Genomic DNA, 21,781 nt, shown 5'->3' with positions numbered 1-21,781 from the left:
CCAACAATGCACCAAGGGTTCAAAATTTCCAAGCCTATGTCCTCATTATTTATATGAAACCCTTCACTGTGTGCAGCAGCGATATCTGATTTCCTATTTCTACCCTTAATGCATTCTGACCCCGAGCAAAATAGAACAAACTTCCCCATTATTGCTGACTGAACCCGTCAAATTACTTGTTTCAGCTACTAAGTGCAGCAGACACGGAAGGATTTTTTTCTCACCTGGAAAGAAGCCTGCCATAGTATTTTTGGCATGCTTTGTCAAGCCGGGAGCTTGTCAGTGACCTCTACTCTATTTACCCTCTGGCACACACACAGAGCATGCTTTCCCACTAACTTAAAAAGTAAGTATTTTTCTTTTTTTATTTAATCAAAGAGTCAATGAAAAATAATACACTAAGCAGTAAATAATGTAAGGTTAATACCAACATTGCGTCTTGTGTGTATAAAAATGCAGCCAAAGACAAACGGTCCAGCAAGGTTGTAACACAACTATTTCAAATATTTTATTTCCAGCAACTAAACAAACAAACAAAGAAATACCTCTTTCAGTACATCTCCATAGATGCGAGTGTTCCGAGCTTATCAGAGCGATCTCTCTGCCCATAAAATGTCACAGGGTCCCCCTGTGCCCTCCCCGGGGAAAGCTGGGGCGCGCCCGAGGGGCGGCGGAGGTTTTCTGGAGGGTTATTTGAAAGAAAAAAACGCGCCCAGATCCCCTCGCTTATTTTACGCCGAGTGAAAAACATCCAGCCCCAAGTTTCGCTGTTGCGACACCGGGTCCTTTCTAACATGTTGCCGAGCCCGCCGGGGCCGGCACCCGCCCGGCCCCAGCGGCCGCCCCGCACCGCCCCGCACGCCCCGCGAAGGTGACCCGGCGGCGGCCGCCCCGGCACTCGCCAAGGTCACGGCGCGGCTTTTACGAAAGGGTAAAAAAAAAAAAAAACCAAAAAAAAACCCAAAAAAACCCACCACCTAATTAAAAAGGAGAAGAGAGTTTCTTTCTGCAAATCCCAGCTCTCGAGAAGCGAGAAGGCTGCAAGCTGCAACTCAGGCCAGTCGCCACCCCTCTCCCCACTCCTCCCCCAGCACCTCGGGGCTGCGGGGGGGAACGTGGGGGAGCCACAAATCCACACAACCCCTCCCTTACCTGCTTCCTATAGGGGGTCCGACTGCCGCCCGCCGCGCTGCTGTTGCTGCTGGGGAAGATCATCGCCCCGCCGGATCCCCCGCTCCCCCTCGGGATGGGGAGCAACTTTGGCGGCCGCCGGGCTGCGGCGCGGCGGGGCTGCAGGGCGCTCTCCGCCTCCGTGCCTTCTCCGCCGGCTGCGGCTCCTCGAACCCTCCGCTCGGCCCCCGCCCCGCCCGGCCCCGCTCCGCGCCGACCCTATCCCGCGGCGGCCGCCCAGGCTGCCATCCACGGGCCCCCGCTGACCGCCGCCGGCTGCCCCAGCCCAGCCCGGCCCGGCCCCACCTCCCGCCGGCCTCAACCACCGCCCAGCAGAGGGAGGGAGCGGGCGGGGAAGCGCCGAGCCGCGGCGGGGAAGCGCGGAGCGGGCGCGCTGCTCGCGCCCCGCCCCGTCCTGCGCGGGGAGGGGGGCGCGGAGCGGGGCGCGGCGCCAGGGGAGGCGCGGAGCGGGGCGGCGGGCGCGGACTCCCCCGTGCCGCGCAATGGTTGCGCCTGAGAGGGGGGCGGCGGGCCCGCGTGCCGCGCATTCCGCCGCGGGGCGCGCCCGGCGGGGTCCCGACCCCCGAGCGGCTGGAGCGGGACATCCCGCGGCGCCCCGGCTGGAGCGGGGACAGCCGCGTTTGGTGCACTCCCCAACTGCGGGGCTGACCGCTCCGAGGCGATAAACACTGCGGGCTTTAACTCTCTTTAAGTTTTTCTTGACTAGGGATGAGGAGGGGGGAGGAACATCCGGTCACAGCCCTCTCCAGTGCCTCAAGGCAGCATTTGGGAAGCAAGGGGAAATTCTTAGTTTCTTCACGAAATTTAGGCCTAGGAAATGTTAGAGTTCTTAGGCTATAAGACTGGGACACGCAGAGACAAGGAGTTCCCAACTTCACTCGCTAGTAGTCTGCACTATTTACATTACTATATTTACATTACCTACTGATGTTGACAATATAGTTTCTAAGAAAGTCCAGAGCTATAGCTCAGTCAGGCCACTGACTGATCAGTGACACTGCAGAAGAACTTCTGTCACAGACATGCATCATCAGGCACCTTTTGGTTTCTCTTCCTCTTTCTGACAATACAGTGGCCCCAACCCTGTACACCCCAACATGTCCACAGGAAACAGCTGGGAAGAAACAGAAAATTGTCAGGTACTTCATTACTGTAAGGCCAAATAACATCTGACAATGCTAGTATTTACAAAACCACATTACCTTCAATTACTTCCCCAGAAATAATCTCTAAGTATTTTGGTATCCTAATATATTGCTACCGCAGATCAGAGCCCATCTGAATAGAGTACAATAGGAAAGCAACAACACTTGGCAGAACTACATTCTGCATAACTTTCCTTTTTCTCCCTCTTTCAAGTCCTAAAATGGATCTCATTCAGTTTGGCCTTGATTTGATAACACAAGTTTAAGGTCTGCTAGTACTGGATGAAAAGCACTGCAGCCACATGGTGATCGCTGGCACTGGAAAACATTTGATGGAAATAAATTGTACTGACAGACTTTGTGTCAGATCAGGTACTGTCTGTCTGTACTAGCCTAACTTCACGCTGGGTCACAGAAGATTCGTATTCCCACTGCTGGCATGAAGGTAGCACATTAATGCTAGGATAAATTCAGATTCCCTGGTCTGGTTAAAGCCTCATGCCTGCTTTACAACAACATCAGTTGGCATCAATACTGAAAGAGCAACAGTTCAGCAACTGATTCTGGGTGAAACCATTTTTTTTTTTTTTTTCTCTCTGATCAGGTTAATTTTCTTCCAGATCATTTCCTTTGTTGGGTTCAGCATGTGGCTGTGCTGCTGCTTGTGCCAGCGTAATGGAGGAGGTAGCAGTGAGCAAAAATAGGCAGGGGCAACAGGGTGGATACTAGTGCTTGTTTTGGCAGCAGTATCAGATTATATTGGCTTAATATATTCATGTACCTGTGGCTTAATTTGACAGAAGTGTAGCTGTGTGCTCATGCCTTCCTGAGATGTACCTCACACAGCAGTCGATCTGTGCTCTGGTCTTACTTATTTCAGCCCCTTGGTCACAGATGTCACAATCAGACTCAATGCCGAAGCACCCTCTTAAAGCAGTACAAACTGCAACAGTGACAGGCTACTTCTCCTGCTCAGATCTCTATTCCCAACTGAAAAACAAGAAAAATATTTTCTGGACAGTGTTGCAGTCGCTCCAAAGGGGTGACAAAGCTTATGTCTGCTCCACCTACGGGAGGGCTTTGTTAGCTGGAGATGCGTTTAGTGACCACACCTTCCCCTCGCAGGGAAAAGCTTTTCAAAAGCCATCAATCATCCCTTGCTTCCTTTCCTCTCCTCTTCCTGCCCCATCCCCCAGGGAAGAGGCTGGAGGGATGTAAACACTATATGCTCGATTGGGTCTCAGTCACTGTCATACCAGGGGAGGCTCTCAAGAATATTCCAAAGCAGTATCTGAAACGCTGCCGTCTTGCCCTCTCTGCTGTCTCATGTCCCAAGGCTTCCCGCGATTTGGACACGGTTTCCCTCTCTTAGATTCAGTATGTGGCACGTTTCTCTCTCTTACCAGTACTTTCTTTCCTAACATATTAGGAAAGCACGTAACAACGAATATAATCCTGTAAACATCTACTAGATCACAATCTAACAGTATCTGATTATTTATTTTTGTTAAGGAAAAACTCATTACAGAATTTTCTGGGAAGAAAACTTGATGTAATTTCCTAAGTGTTAATGTGCCTATCAACATTATTTGTTCTTTTTAAAAGGCTTGAGTACTCTGTCTCCATTTTTGTCTCAAACAGGGAAATAGCTGGCTTCCAGTAGGTTAGACAAGGTTATCAAGAATACAGAGCCAGACTCCTTACAGCAGTGTGTCTGGAGAGAAAGGGACAGCAAAGCTAAATCGAAACAAGAGAGTTTCTGACTGGACACCAGGACAGCCAGGCATTGCTCTGAGAGGTTGTGCACTCTCCATTCTTGAGCATTTTCAAGACCAGAATTCATACAGCCCAAAGCAACCTGACCTGATCTTTTTGCTGATGCTGCTTTGGGCTGGAGGTTGGACTAGAGATCCCCTGAGGTCCCTTCCAATCTGAACCTATGCTCATATGAAAAAGCTGCTTTGTTCTTACTCCAGAACATAGGCAAAATTATTTCTGTGTAAAACCCAGTATTTGAGATTATGTTGATAAAGCTCAAGACAATTGCCTGGACTTTTCAGTACTTGTGCAGTGATATATCGGTTCAAGTACTGTCAACAATTCTACATATTTTCTGAGATGCAAGAAGCATGCCTTGTTTGAAAAGAACAGTGTCAGTCTTACTGACTTAGCAATGCCAAAACTGAGATGCCTAATCTATAAAATATATACAAATATGATCATAAGAATAATATTTTCAAGTACTTTGTTATTAACTGCACACAACAGGTGTGAACAGACTTGCAGGTAGCAAGGAATTTGCTGCTTGCAGTTATAAATGAGCAATTCATTTTGATCCTGAGGGAAAAAGGTGACCATAGGGTCTAAGAGTGCCTCTATAAATCATTCAGAGCTTCTTTAAATTACCCAGAGTTGCTTATTCAGAAAAAAAAGGAAAACTTATGAGCACCTCTGATGCATTTTGGAAATACAATGTAACAATTTACATGTTCTGTTTTGTTTGCTTGCTTGTAGGTTTGCAGAGAGATGGTGTAAATACAGAAAGACAGACTTGTCTGGAAACCTGGAGACAACTGAAAGTACTCAAGAATCTTTCCAGTAGGCTGCAAAACTAAGTCATTATTTTAAAAACAGTTCTGCGCATTTAAACTGCTACTTTACCATTTCTGTTCTAAATCAAATTCATGGCTTCCTTTACTTATCTCAAAATTCAACCAAAGTAGCTATTTCCCCTCAGGGGATTTAGTGCCTCTGTAGGACAGATGGTCTCTCAGCCCTCGATCTGCTCTAAATGGGAAACTTACAGTCTATTGCAAACCCCTGTGAGTCCTGACTGGATCTCCTGAATTTCCTTACAGCTCTGCTCTCCTGATCACTTCAGGGTCGTCTGAAGACCCACTACTGGAAAAGTGACTGTGGATACCTCATTTCCCCACCCTGAGGGTACCTAGGAGATTTTCATCACAATGCTCCGTTCCCTGAGCATCCATCCTCTCATCACACCTGGTCATACCGAGAAAGACAGAAACCAGAGGAGGCAGAAAGCTGAGCCACAACAATGCAAAAATACTTTAAAATACCCTATGCAAGCCAAGGAAACAGTATGCAGGGCTGAACTATGAAAGATATTAAGCATTTCCTGTAATGTGTTAATAAAGGGATATGTGAAGCTGAGTATCATACAGAAGCAGATTTTTAATTTTAGCCTTAAATTCATCTATTAGAACTGAAAGTATCAAAATAATTTCCAACAGCCAAAGAACAGAGTAAACTCCATTGCATGGGAAGCTCCTTTAGAAATAAGTTATCTCACAATTAATTGTTTTTACTTAAGTATTCCCAATACACAGGTAATGAAAAAATCTGTATCTTGCTAAGTGAGGATGAGGAGGAGAGGTCAGTAAAAATGGGACATAGTAATGTTGTGAACATGCCAAACACTTTACATATAAAATCTTCTTTAATTTTTTTTTAAATTAGAACAAGAAAATTATTATGAAACTGCAGAAGTATATGATCTGCTAAGAGGGAGGTATTGCATACACAATGAGAAGCTGTTGTTTAAGAATGCAGTATTCAAAATAATCACATGAATATATTCAACAGTAAGAAAAGGAACTTCATGATGATCTGAAGAGGGAAAACAAATAATCTTTTCCAGCTGTACCATTTCAAATACTGGTACTAAAGTACCAAATTACGTATACTCTACAGTAGAATGTGAAAAAAATGCCGTATTATCACTCATTATAAAATACATGTGCACAACCACTATAATAGATTTTTTTTATCTGAACATCACATCAGCTCATTCTCTCTGGGAGCCCTCCAACCTGTCTCTGATTTTTTCATCACCTCTACTGCAGAGGTTTTTCCCTTATGTCCAACAGCTCGCTGTGAAAGAAGAGCAGTCCGCTGTTCCTGCAGCGCTCACAGAATGCGTCTGCTATGGCCACTGGGGCTGCACCTCCAATGACATGCTTTGACTCCTATTCATTTTGGCTTGCTGTTCATTCCTTCCATGCTTCCTTAAATGTTCTTGGAAAGATTCTTAGTATAAATTGCACAATTATACATAATTGTTGCCATTCCCTCACTGATGACTGGTGTTAAGAACATGAACAGAGTGAGCAACACAATCTCTTGTTAATGCCATGCCATGCCAGCATTTTATATTATGGAAAACACTATATATTACTTGAAAGCCACGACAAGATACTTCCTTATAGAAGCATTTCCACTGTCAAACAAATCCCCTTCCTAAATATACCCTGTATATTCTGGGAAGCACAAGTATGAAACATAATTACTGTAAAGGATTACTACGTAAAAGAAATTTAAGGTGGCTGCTCATAATCAGCAATTAAAACACAGGTCAAAATCCAATCCTCATTTGTGGAATGAACTGAAATGACTCTTAAAGATCTCATTTCTGCCATTAGTCTGATAATATTGCCAGACACTTGTTTGAAACTATAAAGCAGTCAAAGTGTGTAAACAGATGCCGAATATATTGTAGAATAAAATAATAAAGTCTGTCCAAAATGACAAACATATTGCTTTTTCTGCTTTGTTATTAACTATGTAGAAAGTTCATCAACATTATATTGAACCATATTTATTTTTTAACAGAGACTACTAAGAATAGTTTGCTCTTTTGACATGCTTTTTTGACGGTGTATTTTTACATTTTTTGCAGAACAAATTTATGGAAGAGAAGAAGAAAGCAAAAGTATTAGCTAAGTATTTTCTAGGAAACAATGATTCCATGCAGCTATTTGATTTTTATATATTTGCATATTTACATTTTAATACAGATATTAATAAAAGAAGCAAAATCTGGAAATACACAAACATTTTTTCTAAGACTTCAGTTTGTGGGGTCCTAAAGCAGAGTTATATATTCTGGTTTTTAAACAGAAAAGAGGCTCTTCCTAGCCACAATATGTTCAGTTTTGGTGTGCTGGGTTTCCTTGGATGACATTATCCATCATATTGACCAGGTTGGAATGGTTACTATTTTATCAGAATTTTAGAAATAAGAAAGAAAAGAAATTAAAAGACTCCTACAATTAAAATATGTTTGAAGATTGAGAACAGTTAATGACAATGAAAAGATAAATCACTGCACAATGGTTAGAGTGGAAGATCTGACCACAAATCGGCCAGACAAAAATTTTATTCCTTTGTGTGTTGTTTTCTTGGTATTTAAGGCAAAGAAATAGCGTCAGATTTGTCAGTGCACTGCTGTTATAGAAAAAAAAGAATTCAGCTTCTTGCCTGGTCTTTAAACATCTATAAATAGGGACATACATTCTGAAGCCTTGAACAAAACAGGCACTACTTGCATTGTAAGCAGATTTGGTTGTAATGCAATGAGGAGCAGGCAGGAATCATAACACACATGGAAAAAAAGGAAGAAGACAGAGAAAGTTATGTATGATATGATACATCAAAAAGGTGGAGTTGTCATCACTCGTGCAAAATCAGGCTTATACACTCAAGCATGGGCTTGAAGAATACCTGAGGAAAAGCCAGAGTAGCTCCTGTTCTGCAAAGCTCTGCTACAGACAGCAGGCACACTGGCAGCAGCAATGAGCCAGACTGGGGACTGTGTACAGTAGGTGTATACATGTGGGTACCTTGGAACAAAACCACAAAACGCCACTCTTTCCAAACAATGTTGCTGTCCTAAGATGACTCTTCTTGCTTTTTTTTTTTCCTTTCCCTGAAATGAAGAAGTCCTGTTGTGTTTGTTTGACAAATACAGTAGCCAAGTGAAGAACTGACAGCTCTACCCACTGACAAGCACTGTGCACATTTTTCCTGTCCTCACACACTTTCCTGTCAATTAACCTCATTTCTGACCTGCAAATGTCTTTACAGTGCTCCAACTCCCCTGAGTACACCATCAACACTGTACCGGCTCTCTGGGGTCCATTTACATCATCTCGGCTGGAGTGTGAGAAACTAATTTCCATATAGATTTCAAAGGGGCATATAAATTTTATCTGTTTCAAAATTACAGCCTTTACCCTCCATGTTTGTTTTATAATCACATATAAACAGAAAGATGTTTGTTTATAATGCACAATCTGATTTTAATGACCTAATTTAGAGTACAAAGTGAAGAAACAAAGTAGTGTGTCAGAAGTTAAGCAAACGTTCAGTAATGAGCCTTAATGTTATCTCATTTTCAATATCTTTAAAATAAAAATATCCACATAAACCTTGATAGAATTGTTCCTGAAGTACCTGGAATACCTTACATCTCTGAGAGGCATTATGGATTTCCGTCTGCCAAAGAAGCTGTAAATTATATTTTTCCTCGAAAAGTACATGCTCTACCCCTCTAAGTTTTGAAACTGTGTACTTGCTACATCTGCAGCACCTCCACAACATCAATATAACACAGAACAAAATGATCAACAGATACATCTTCAGAATAAGAAAATTCTTCCTCCCATGTAAATTCAGTGCTCATAAAGGTCATCTGGCTCATGGTCATAGCAATGAAAGACCTCCACCATCAAGGCACTCAGCATTGGCAGTGGAAGGCTTCTCACGTGCCAGTAACCTCCAGAGCCCACTCTCAGAGGTGAAAGAAGGTTGTAGCTCCTGCTGATGCAGCCCTTCCCCAAAGGGATATAGGATCCTGAAGGTGTAGAGTGTAGGGATGCATCACAGATGGGTGAAAAGCAGGAGCTGAAAACCAAGGCCACCTTTTGACACACTGTATATCCATCAGCTGCAAACGGGGTTCCTGCCACTTCTGCTCTGAGCTAAACTAGCAACCAAATGCATTGCTACCCCAAGTCTGTGTCTTCACAGTCAGCATTTGAGTTTCTGTAATTTTAAATTCAGATACAATCTGAATATTTATGTTCAGTAATCAGTAAATTAATCAAGATGGCTAGGACAATTTATTTCAGGTAGTAACTCATAGACTTATTTACTAATGTTCCATACTAAGTGTCATGGGCTGCTGGCAGCAGCACAAATCATGGTGGGAAAATATTTTATTGCATCATAATTAAGCTTTACATTTATTTAGGTAAATAGATTCTTAGAGTTATTTTCAACACATGCTCTTCAGTTGGATTCCAAGTATTTATCAGATACTGCACAACCATATTTCACAGGTCTGCTCACCAATATCAATTCACATAAATCAAAGATAAAACCTGGAATGAAATCCTGGTCTGATCAATAGGAGATTTACCAGCAGGTCCCAGATTTCACCCAGAATGAAAGCACTTACATTGTGCTTTTGTGACTTACTGAGTTTATTCCTCAATATTTTTAATGCTCAGAGATGCTGAAAAGGAAGAAAACTTCTAGTCCTCTCCCCCCCTCCTGGCTCTGAGCTTCATGGTTATGAGCCCTTTGCTTAATCCACTGTTTCTTTTGCTTACTGATTCAAGTCACTAACCCAGCAGCTTTTCTTTCTGCTATGGCAGGGAGTTGAGCTGGGTCACTGAGCTGTCTAACAAGACCATCACAAGTTAAGTGGCAGGAGCACACAGCTGGGGGAAGGCAAGGTGGGAAAGTGCGCGTCCCTCCTGGGAGGAGGCTGGGTGGCTTCGCTCAGTCTAGGGCTCCCTCATGGAATTTGACTTGAAACATTTTCACTGACAACCATTTTTTAAACAATACATTTCCAGTCATATTCCAGAAAAGTGAAGTTATTGCAACAACCAGACCCCAGACATGTTATGCAGATGCACTCCAAGTGAGGTGGGTGAGAGAGTTCAGATAACACAAGAATTAGGCTGAACTTTCGCCCCCAGTTCCAGTGTTCTTTGAAGTTCTTCACTGCCTTGGCAACTTCTTCCCCTATCTTCCACTATTGCAGCTCTTGTCAGAGGCTCTGCATAGTCAGGATTTTCTCCATTCTGGGATGTTCAAAAAGAATTTTGCACTAAGCTCCTCAGGGACCAGATCTTCACAATGTTTCCGTGCTTGCAAGTACAGCTTGCTACACTCATTTCTCTGGGAGCAAAACTCCCAGCTGTGTTTGTTGAATGGGGCTCTAAGACAAAAATTATTTCAGCAAATGGCTACGGGAACTTTCTATGAGTACTTACTAGGAGGAAACAGATGATCTTCTTCTAGAAGGAATTAAATTTGGATAATTTTCTCAATAGTATTTTAACATGTATCTGTGAATATATGCCCATGCATATATATCAGGCTTTTGCTACTTATCCATCAAAACCACAGGTAAACAACTGCCCACTTCAGGGCCTGGTCCAGTTGTCCCCTAATATAATCCATAAGTACATAATGAAGACAACAGGGCACTATCATAATATTGCTTTTGACCCCAAGACACAATTTACCATTCACTATTCTAAAGATCATTGAAAAGTTCTCATGTAAATATTTGTTTACTTAATTACAGATGGAGCTTTGCTGTATTTTTCAAATTTTTCTGTCAGATATAGTATTCAACCTAGTTAGCTGAACTCCAGTCCAAAACACCATGTGACTGTATTTGGTGAAGTACACAAAAATGTGCTTGGACAAACAGAATGCTTCTGGAGACCCACAGATACCATTGCTCTAGAACACAGGCTTAGGTACTCCAGTAGCAAGGAAAGGGTAATGACTTGGAAAGGCAAACATGCCTGCTTCTTATACCTCTGTATAAGAAGATACCTCTAGTGTAATCAGTTACTTTACAGCAGACAGTCTCATTACTATAAATTGCAACTAGAGGCACTTTTGCCTTGCAAAGGAATTCATAAAAACATGTCAGATCATGTCAGCTGAGATGTTATATAAATCACATTCTGCACTAAGTGAAAAAATACATTTTGCGTCCAAGGAATTTCAGATTGTTTTCTGAGTAGAGCCCACTGTTTCACAACTCAAGAAGAATTTTCATCAGAATTACAGACATCACTTAAGAGACATGAAAGTTGAAAATCTAAATATGCCTAAATGCTTCCATTTTAATCCCCTTGTTCATTATATTTCCACTAAAGTTGCTACTTCATTCCACAAAAGGGTTGTCCCCAACAGTGCCTCAGACTGTGTAAGCACACCCTTAACTTCTGCGCTTGCATGTATGGAAGTGACATTACCCAGAGAAAAGGAGTGTTCTGAAATCAACTACAAATGTAATGACAGCAGGTATGAGTGAAGAAAAATCCTTACGTTGAAATACTAACTTCAACTGCTCTTGCCACGAGAAACTAACTCCCAACTTTTTCTGACACTAGGAGGTGTTTGATTTTCTTAAATGTGATTCAGTAGTCGGTAACTTGAGAAAGAATAAACGTTTTTTTCCTCGAGACGACATGCAATATCACAGTTCATGGGAGTAAATCATGTAGGCACATGATTTTGCAGGAACTAAGCCAGAGTGAAAAAAAGACAAGAGAGCTGCATTAAGCCCTTGGTGACTATATTCAGTGGGCTAAGCATTGGTTTCACCAGCGGATTTGACCAAATTGTTCTTTCTTCATTCTCACAGAATGGAAAAAAAAAAATATGAGAAGCTAACTCTTCGAGATAGAAATGACTTAAACTGCAAAATAAAAGTCCAGTTTGCATCTTCATTAAAAAAAATTAAACAATAATATTACATATTTTGTATCAAAATATGTAATATCTGGCCACAAATCAGCCTAAGCAGAATCACAAAAAACAACTCATGTTGAGCTTCCTTGCTGTAGTTTTTACTAATGTCATTGTAGGATACAAAAAAAACCCTGTTTATTTCCACTAAAAAAATCAGGTTAAGTCTTTGAAATGTCACCAATGTTGACGACCTTTAATTTTTTAACAAAACAAAAGGCAGTCTTAAATTAACTAAAAGGTTAATTCTAGAATGTATTACCATAACATTTCCATTTAAAATAGTACATCCTCTTATAATCTATATTTTAGATTCCTCAACTACACTTGGTTTAAATACTTAAAATTGTCTAATTACTGATTTTCTATTATGTTTGGCTGATACAACTCGAGTTGAATCAAAACTGTGCTAGAACTCCTTTGTTAAAATGCTAAACCAGCCAGGCAATGTGCCTCTCATTAACTACCAGCTAGTTCTTGACTGACACTGTCGATTGCCTGCGAGGCAGCTCACCCTACAATGGAAATTATTTTATGGTATCTACCTGCGGATCTCAGTTTGTGCTGGACTACTCCTCCTCCTCCTTCTTGCTTCTTTCATGAACTGTAAACTATAAAGTAAATATATGGAGGGAAGAGGGGGGGAGAACCCTGCCTTTTCAAGCTGAGAAACTCCAGACTTCAGAAGACAGATAGTACTTAATACTATTTACTGTACCACTGTAATTATTTGGTAGTTGATCAAACTAATAAACACACCCTTTGGCAGAATGGGGACTTCGGACTACTTGAATAGATGTGAGCTCCTTTTCTTCACTGAGACTTCAGTTGTAGCAGACCTGATTTAAGAGATGTCACTCCCTGCCATAGCATTCCCTCTCCACATCCATGCCAGCCACTTATTCCACCCTTCAAAGCAGACATTACCACACTTCTTAGCTGGATTGAATCAACTGCCTTATGTGGGTGTGCTATGAAGTGGAAAAGAAAACTGATACAGTTTAAATCTGTAGATATACATATATATTTTTCCCTAATTCTAGTTCTTTCCTAATTTCTTAGTCCTGATCTAGAGAGCAGCTGTGACACATAACAGGATTGGCTAGACCTGGGAAAAGAGGCAGAACGTCTAAATCCCACCCAACTGCCAAGGGAACAGCAAAATGAAGATGCAGTCTGACTGCAGAGTCCTGACCAGCCTCAAAACTGAAAGTAAGCAGTTACTTGGGAGTTTACGTAGCTGCACATAAAATGTTCTCATTTTGAGAAACATTTGCAAACACAGAATGTCCTTAGTTTTGTCTTCAGATCTCAAAGAAACTTGCAAATGAAATAATCTCTGTTTAAAACCATGCTTCAGTGAAAGACACTGTGCTATACTATGTGCATGGAAACAAACTAATAAACCTCCATAAAGAGAAGGAAAATTGTGTGATTTATTAATCTGAATATCAGTGGTTTAAAAAACAATGTGGAGATGTTGCTCATTTAGCAAAAAGCTTAGGTTGACAAATTTCCTCACGTGTAGGGCAAATCTTTCTTCAACAGCTGAAATCATGGTTACAGTAACTTCCTATTCAGTCATTTCCTTAATTAAACCATTGAACTTTAATGTGAAATGCAGCCATTACAAAACCAGAAAGGAATCTGAACAATAACAATCCAGTCAAATGGGCAGCACAATAAGCAACAGCAATGTCAAGAACACTGGCTGGCACGTTTTGGTTGGAATCAAGGATGCTGTGATTCCCTGAGATACTAAATCAAGTTCAAGTAAGCTCTGTGCTGGATCAAAGCTGCACGAGCTGCATGATACGATGCAGTGAAAACTTGGCACTAATGGGCTCTTTGGTAAAGGTTACTTAAAAAACAAACTGTATGTCATCTTCTTCCCAAATTTTTGAAAGGTGACAGTCTGGCAATAGCAACGCCTCATCATAGTCTCAAACATCTGTCCTGCTCTGAAACTGAAGATTACCCAAATGGATGCATTTTTTAGTCCCTTTTTGCCTCCCTTCTACTCCAACCCTGCAGTCCCCAGTGGTGCCCAAAAGGTCAAGGTTCTCATTTTAAGCATGCTCTTTCCCTTGGACAGTCACTACATTCACGCCTGTCTTTGCCTCCTACAAATGGTCCAGACGCCCCAGACAGCTAAAAGCCAACACCTGGGAGGATGCTGGTCACCACTGCTCTACCCAGGGCAGTGCCTATTGCATCAGTGACACTGAGTCTGTTCCTTGAGCAGAGACAGAAACCCTGCCTGGCTGCAGCACTGTGACGCTGCCTGCATTCAGCAAATGGGGCACCAGTGCAGAAAGCCACAAGGAGCTCCAGGCAGGATCCAGGTACCCCTGTGCCTCCACAATTGCACTGCACACTCTGCTTCAGCAGCAGAAAAGCAGCTCATGTGTGCTCCTACCTGACCTGGGCCACGTTTGCACAGCCAAACAGTTCCACCAGGCACAGATCTGGCCACAGTATTAGGTTTTGATAGTATTCAATACTATTAGCTCTTTCCCGTTGCCCAGACAGCAATAACTTTGTGGGTCTCTAGTTACACAGGCAGCTCACACTCTGGGTAGGTGCGAAGGGTCACAGAGTCACTGCAGGGAAGGGCATAATCTGTTTTCCAGGAGGCTTTAGGTGTTGGGGCACAGTGCCTTCTTGAAGACGCAAAGCCACTAGCCAATCTAAACACACAGCACCTTAGTTTCTGAGGCATCAATAGGTCATTAAAAAGTAAACAAAAGAAAAAGTTTACAGAACAAATGCTATCAAAATTCTGGTGCCCACTATCTAGAATATAGATATGCTTAGAGAAAACCTTACATTTGATCAGGATAGTTTTGACTAGAATAACCAAAGACTTTACAAAATAATTGTAAATACGCATACACTGCCTTTTTTTTTTTTCTTGCATGTTTTACACCCCTTAACTCAAAAGTGAAAGGCATGTTAGATATGTGGAACCAACTGACCCAGTGGATCCCATACTTGGGTTACACTTACAACTTTAAATTGGGTTAAGGACACAATGTTTAATTGTTAAGTGTAAATCTCATTGCAGAGATTGATACTCAGTGCACTAGGCACACTAAAACTTGTAATTTTTCCAGGAGAATTGGTATCACCATATCTCCAAGAATTCTTAGTTAAAAAACCAAACAGACAAAACCTCAGTTAAGAGACTACTTTTAAGACACTGATCTGCTTGGGCTGTGAAATAAGACAGAATGGTGTTCTCTTCTCTGCCTCAAACAGGACTCTTCTAAATGTTTCTCCTAGCTAATTTTGTTCTTAATTGGAAAAAATAAATCCATAAAGATAAAAATCAAAAAATCCCTTAATTATGCATTTTAAAGTGCATGTTGTCTGCAGTCTGATCCAGCTCCCAGACAGTGGGATTTTTTTTTTTCCGTGTATTCAACAGGAATGATGGGTATCATGTTGCTAACTTCAACGCTGCAATCTGATTTGCACAGGCCAGCTCAAGTGGAGAGTTACTGAAATCAGCTGGATTCTTTTACGGTACAAGATAACAGTGTACAGATAACGCTGAAGACCGAGGGCTAGGCCTAGAGCCTGCTGATTTCTCTAACTGGCTGCACCAAATACCAACAGAGCCTCCCTGGCTCTGCCAGCAGAGCTCTGCACAGGAGCAGGCGGTGCCCCAGCACATGCTGCAGGGCCCAGCCTTCACCTTATGCTGCAAATGCCCTGCGGTGGAGTGCTCAGGGTAAACAGAAATCTTGTTTTCACAGGTGTCAATCCAAAGAGACTTTTTGGACCAGTTTACAAAACCCAGTGGGGAATGAATCCTGGATTTCCCTGTTGCTAGGTGCTCATAAAACACCGCCAGTCTTCATGAGCTCGTAATTAAGTTATAATAGCCATCATAAAGTTGCAAAATTCCTATATACTAGATAAGACCATAATCCTGCTGGATGATATAAAGATAACCAACCACTTTTTCCTTGAAATTAAACATAAATGTGATGATGTTTTCTAACATGCTACTCTTAACACTGCTTTTACTTTACAAACTCTTTTAAGCGAAATATTTCTCAAGAAAAAACAGTACTTGTATAATAACCCTGTTAAACAGACTGACACACAGAGATATGGAGGCTTTGTTTGTAATGAAGATACTTTACTAAAGGGAAAATAAATCTGCTTCTGGGATGAATCTCCAAATTGAAAGGGTTTTTCAGGTGATGGAAGTGTATTGTGATGGGTCTCCAGCCTGATTACTTCCTGCAGGGATGGTTTTGTCATTGTGCCACCACCACTCCCCTGTGACTTCTAAACAACCCAGGGTCACTGTGTCCTCTCTTTAATTAGTATCTCACTGCTGGAGGGAGGGGAGAATGTCAAGGAAAAAAAGAATGAGAAGACACTGTAAACAAAGGTCCTCAGGGGCATCTTAACAATTTGGACAAGGAATGAAAAAAATGCTCTTTTGTTGGTGGCAAAATGAAAAGAAATGGTTGGGGTGGTCCAAATTTCAATTTTAGTTAGATGAATTTGGATAAAATAAAGAGCAATCATGCTAAGAAAAAAATTAATTCTGTTCCCAAGAGGGCTTTATCACCCAGCAGATGAGGATGCATTCTATATTTTACAAGAAATCCAACTCAAATATTGTGTTCCAAGCATAAAGCAACCAAAGCCCTAAGGAATAGCCTCTGCTTCCCTAAGTACTATGACCGAGCTCAGTTGAGGTGATAGCAATTATCTTTATTTGCATTAAAATAAAACTTCCAATGAGCATCTTTTGTACAAAAATATTTGGACTGTAATTTACACTTACATTTTTCATAGAAAAATTCAGATAATCCAACAATAAAGTAAAATAATAATAATAAAAATAATGATGCATAATAATGCATAATAATGTATATAAAGCAGTAATACCACCTTCACACTAGATAATTAACTTGCCCTGAAAGTTCTCTAGACTGATGATTCACAAAAATAGCAAATATTACTAAAGACTGGACTTACCATAAGGCAAATGTTGTGCATATGAGCACATGGGTTAAGAGTTAAAACATTTACCTTTTTTACTTTCCAGAATCAACAATACGATAGAGAAATTTGCATACTTTTTTAGCTAAATACAACAAAAAGGTCAGTGCTTACACAAAATTTTATTTTCCTTAGAATTTGGAGTATTTTACAGTATTTCAGATTAGCCTTTTTCCTGTTGTCTCCTGGAAAATCAGGAAGTGAAATTTGATTTTAAAGCAAAACTCTGCCGACAGGAGGGTTTCTCTTTAAAGCTGACAGTATGAGAAGTTAAATGGCAGTTTGTCAGTCACTTGGCTATTGTAGCACATAGTAGGTGGCCTTCCCCCTCCTGGAATTTCCTCCTCCAAGGTAGGCCCTCAGGTTACTCGTGCCTTGAGTAATGGGGAAGGGAAGAGAAACCACACACGTTTCTGAAGAAAACCATACATGCGAGGAGCTGCAGAAGAAACAGACATTTGGAATATCCCATGGAAACAGGAGCCCCAAATTCAAGCTGGAGGCAGCACTCACACCCCATCCTAGTGCCTGCTGCCTTGAGCACTCAGGCATGGATCTCTCTCAATTTCTGCTATCCACATGGCCACAGTTTTTATATAAAATAACACAATAATGTTAATAAGGAAGAAGAGGAATAGACTCTGTAGCCTGTGGCTACGGCGCTCATCCCAAATATAAGGAATCCACATTCGAATCTTTCCCTTGTATTCTGTTTCCAAACTACTGAATGCAGAAATACAGAGTATATTTAGGTCCTTAGGTACCCACAGAATTAGGCACCAGTTAAGGCAGGGCTTTACTGGAGTGCCCCAATGACAGACTCAGCTGCTCAGCCCCTATAAGGATTCAAACATTCTATTTCTCTAACTAAAATTAAATACAATTGAGCAATATGGGTTTGGTGACTTGTCTTTTTGGTCTTATTTTAAGGCCCTGGATCGTGAAGTCTCATGAACAATAGACTTATGTCAACAATTCTAACACATCGCTTCAGTTCATGGATGCTTTTGGTTCTGTTTTGCCTCTTGAAACTCCCGTGCCCTGAGCAGTGCAGTCTCCAAAAGGTGGGGTTCAGCCTCAATGGCCTAAGTCTGGCTGCGAGCTGAGCATTATTCCATGGTTTCAGTCTATACCACAAGAGTGGTGCCCACCAATACACAGGTGAGCTCAGATTCTACCTTTGGATCACAGCATAAATATATAAAAAACTCATATTTCATCTTAAATACATTAAAAAATACAAAACATCTCCCATCTCTTCTGTGTAACACTGCAGTATTAAACTGAAGAACAGTCTGATTTTGTAATTAATTTTTTTTTCAAAATCAGATGTGGCTTTTAAATATTTCTGGTTTTTTAATCGGTCTTATGATTTTCATGACTTGGCTTATGGTGCCAAACACTTAGGGCAGATAAGAGTGCCATTCTACATGCCCCAACTCTTCTCCCACCTCACACAACCACAGCAGAAAATTCTTCTTTTTAAAATATAAGCCCAAGGAAACCCACCAAATTCTGTGTGTGAGGGGAAATAAAAAGCACATTTGAATTGTACGAATTTTAGCTTTAAAAACATTGACATTGATTAAAGATTTCCATAGTGTACAATTTACAAGAAATTACCTCAGCAGGGTGAATGGATTCGGTTTCATAATCACAAAGTTCCCTAACTCCATGGTATTATATTCCAAGCAAGCTTGTATATTAAGTTTAATTTCACTTTTTTCAGGAAGTGATTTTACTCAAGATTGAATACAGCTGTTAGCAGAGCTCACTGTTCCAAAAATGCTTCAATGCAAACTGAAAAAAAAAGTTTCTGTAGGTGAGGACTTGCAGCCAAGCTCCATTCTCAGAACACACTACTGAAAAAATACAGTCTTTAAATATTCAAATACTAAAGAATGGGAGAGGTCTGTGTAACACATTTGATGACTTAAACGAATTGCTCCATCTTCTTTGACAACACAAAGCTAGCAGACTCCCTGCTTTTACAAAAAGAAACATGATGGTAGATATACCTCTTTTTGTTTTGTGCCAAGCATTAGTATCAAACCCTCACTTTTCGGGGGGTGGGGGGTTTAGTTTCATTTACTATTTCATCTTGATTCTGTTCTTTTAATATACACAGAAATGTATGCTGGCATAGAGAACAGGGCCTCTGCAGAGGAAACGCTGCCAGCTAAAAACACAGGATGTAATCGAGACCACAAGAGACACATACTCAGTTATAAATGTAACTATGCTGGAGGTATGGGAAGGAAAAAAAACCCTCTTATTTTTCTCTGCCAGTTTTAATTGTTTCAGTGATACTTTCCCACTCTTATTTTGTGCCAGTATAAGAAGAAGAAAAATAATCAAATTTAATTACTTTTGCAGCTAAGATAACTGCAGGATTCAGTATTCAGCAGCCCAGACGTCCATTTCTCCTTGCAGGAACTCCCCGGGTGTTTTACACACATCTCGGATGACAAGCACACACTCTCCGTGCAATGCGAGCTTGAGCAAGGGCACTGTCTGGTCAAATAAGCACTAAAGGCATAATTAAAAACAATATTAATATAGCCTCAAAGACCCCCAGAAACAAACAAATAAAATAAAAATAATTTCAAAATAAAAATACTAATGAAACTAAAATTGAAGACTGGTAGAAATACACTATAATAATCCATTTTCATCTCTGACTCGCCTGCTTTGAGACAAGAGAACCAGGAAGTAAAACAGACTAAAAAACGGGGGGGAAAGGTGAAACCAATTCCTGTCTTTTCTACAACAAAATCTTTTCTCTGAAGTAATCGAGAGTAAGCGAGGTACCTAAAACGCTATTTTTAATAATAAACGGGTTTCATTATAATATGACTCAAGACTTAAAAATCTGTTGTTAACAGGCGGCCTCAGGCTCCCGCCGCGCGCCGGCGAGCGCGGGGCGCGGCCCACACGGACCGGGGCGGGCTCGGGCCGCGCCACCTCCTTATCGCCCGTGTCCGGCGCTTCCGACCGCGGCGGGGAAACACCCCCGGGCTCCCCGGGGCTCGGGAGGGGAGGCAGCGGGAAGCGGCGCGGCCGCTCCGCCCGCGGGACCGGCGGGAAACTCGCCCGGCTCGGATGCGGGCGCAGCCCGGCAGCGCCCTGAGAAGCGCTGGCTGAAACAAAGGCAGCGGTCGCTCCCAAGGAGCGAGCCCTGCCGGAGCCCTGGCGTTCGGGCTCAGCGGGTGTTAACTTTCCGCTTAACTTCACGGCAGCAGCCCGGCCCGCAAGGCGGGAGGAGCTCCAGCTCTGGAGGCTCCCGCAGCCATCTTGTCTCTCAGCTGTGGAACTCGCCGAGCAGAACAAGCCCGTAAGAAAAGCTCCTAACGCTACAATTCCCCGCTAGAGGGAGCTCCCCAAGCCCCCGCGGCAGGAGGAATAAGAACTGTATTCAATTAGGGAAATCGCATTTTGACTTTTTCGGAAAGTTTGTATGTGATGTATTTAGAACACTCCACCGCCTGCCCACAGCCCTCAGTGCTGCAGAGCTGCCGCTCCGTTGCCAACAGCCTCCCTGAGTCACCGCAATATATCAAGCAACCTTGAAGTTTGGAGGCTATCACTGTTACGCAGTCTTTATATAAACTCACCGGTTCATAATGCACTTCAGAAATAGCATGGAAGTCAAAAGTCCCCCTAAAATATTTTTTATATGAGTATGCTCAGTCTGAATGGCAGATACATGTCCACACGCAAAAGTGGAATGCGGATCAGAAAACCCCTTTTGCCAGCCCTAAGGAGGCTTCCCTGGTTGATGTGCAGGAATAGGGAACAAATTCTGGTTTTGCTTAAACCATCAGACGTTTTGCCTCTGAATCCAGTGAAGCAGAGTTAGCTATAGATGGACCAAACCGGAGGGGTTCCTATGCTTCTCCGTACTATGGCTCTAGGGTTCCACTTAATTTGCAGGAATTAAGCAGCTCTTAGGCCAGGCATCAGCTAAAAAAAGCTCTAGAGATGGGTACAGTCCTGGGATCTATTTGTCAGTTTCCATCTGTCCAAAATGCTCTACAGACCCTTCTCCAAGTGCAGTTTGTGCAGAAGAGATGTGTTTTGCCTTTATCAAATAAACTAAGAACATCACTAGAAGTTTCTTCTTTGCCTGTTCAACATTTTTCCTTAGGAAATACAGATCCTACAAGAAAGGAAAGGAAGAGAAAATCACTTTGCACAAAAGCTTGAGACTTACATTTGAGCAGTAAAAAGGCCCTATTTGTGATAATAGACTGGAGTCTATTCATATAAATTTAGACAGTACATGCTTTTATTTCAACATCCACTGAAATCCATATTGTTACTAATTTGCTTAAAATTTCAGTAACAGATTGCTAATATGTTTGGAACATCCTTTATCACTTTAATTGTGTATCAGTTACCCCACCATTACAGCTTACTACCGCTCAGACTCTAAACTGTACACTAATTTTGAACTTATTTTCTTTCAACAAAAAAACTACAGTACAAATATCCAAGTTTCCAAAGCCAATGTAAAACTTACATAGATTTAAGTTTGTCCTCTTGAACCCCCTATCAAAAAAAGGCACTCGTGGTAAAGGGTTCTAGTGGATCACACACAATAGGATGCAAGAGCTATATTGGTTCTATTCTGCTTCTGCCACTTTATAATTCCTCTGCTGTGACTTCATTCCTCTCTCAGTGGAATACACACTGATAATCCTGGGATCACACTTTAAAGCTATTTTGAACCTACCCATGAAAAAGGAGGCATTAATTATGATATTAGAGCTATGGTTGCTACTTATCTACTGTTAGTTCTCCATTCTTATTTGAAGATTTACAAAAAAACC

The 21,781-nt window shown here is 41.7% G+C and overlaps 1 protein-coding gene across 6 annotated transcripts in view; it reads right to left on the bottom strand.

Annotated features, from left to right (window-relative positions):
* The window catches only part of RBMS1 (RNA binding motif single stranded interacting protein 1), a 147,188-nt gene that overhangs the window by 93,293 nt on the left and 32,114 nt on the right, over window positions 1–21,781 (bottom strand). For 2 of the 6 annotated variants that reach the window (XM_082285321.1, XM_082285322.1), the window contains exon 1: window positions 1,153–1,439. The exons of 3 other annotated variants lie outside the window; for them this stretch is intronic. In XM_082285321.1, coding sequence (XP_082141447.1) covers window positions 1,153–1,215 — 63 coding nt within the window. In that variant the 5' untranslated portion in view covers window positions 1,216–1,439. Of the gene's footprint in view, window positions 1–545; window positions 686–1,152; window positions 1,440–21,781 lie in introns of those variants that run through there. One more of the 6 variants, XM_082285323.1, reaches the window with a different exon arrangement.

This window comes from Coloeus monedula (assembly GCF_965178545.1).
Source record: "Coloeus monedula genome assembly, chromosome: 7".
In the NCBI taxonomy this organism is placed as follows: Eukaryota; Metazoa; Chordata; class Aves; order Passeriformes; family Corvidae; genus Coloeus; species Coloeus monedula.
The sequence above is the reverse complement of the archived record's forward strand: the minus strand, read 5'-3'. Positions and strand labels throughout refer to the sequence as shown.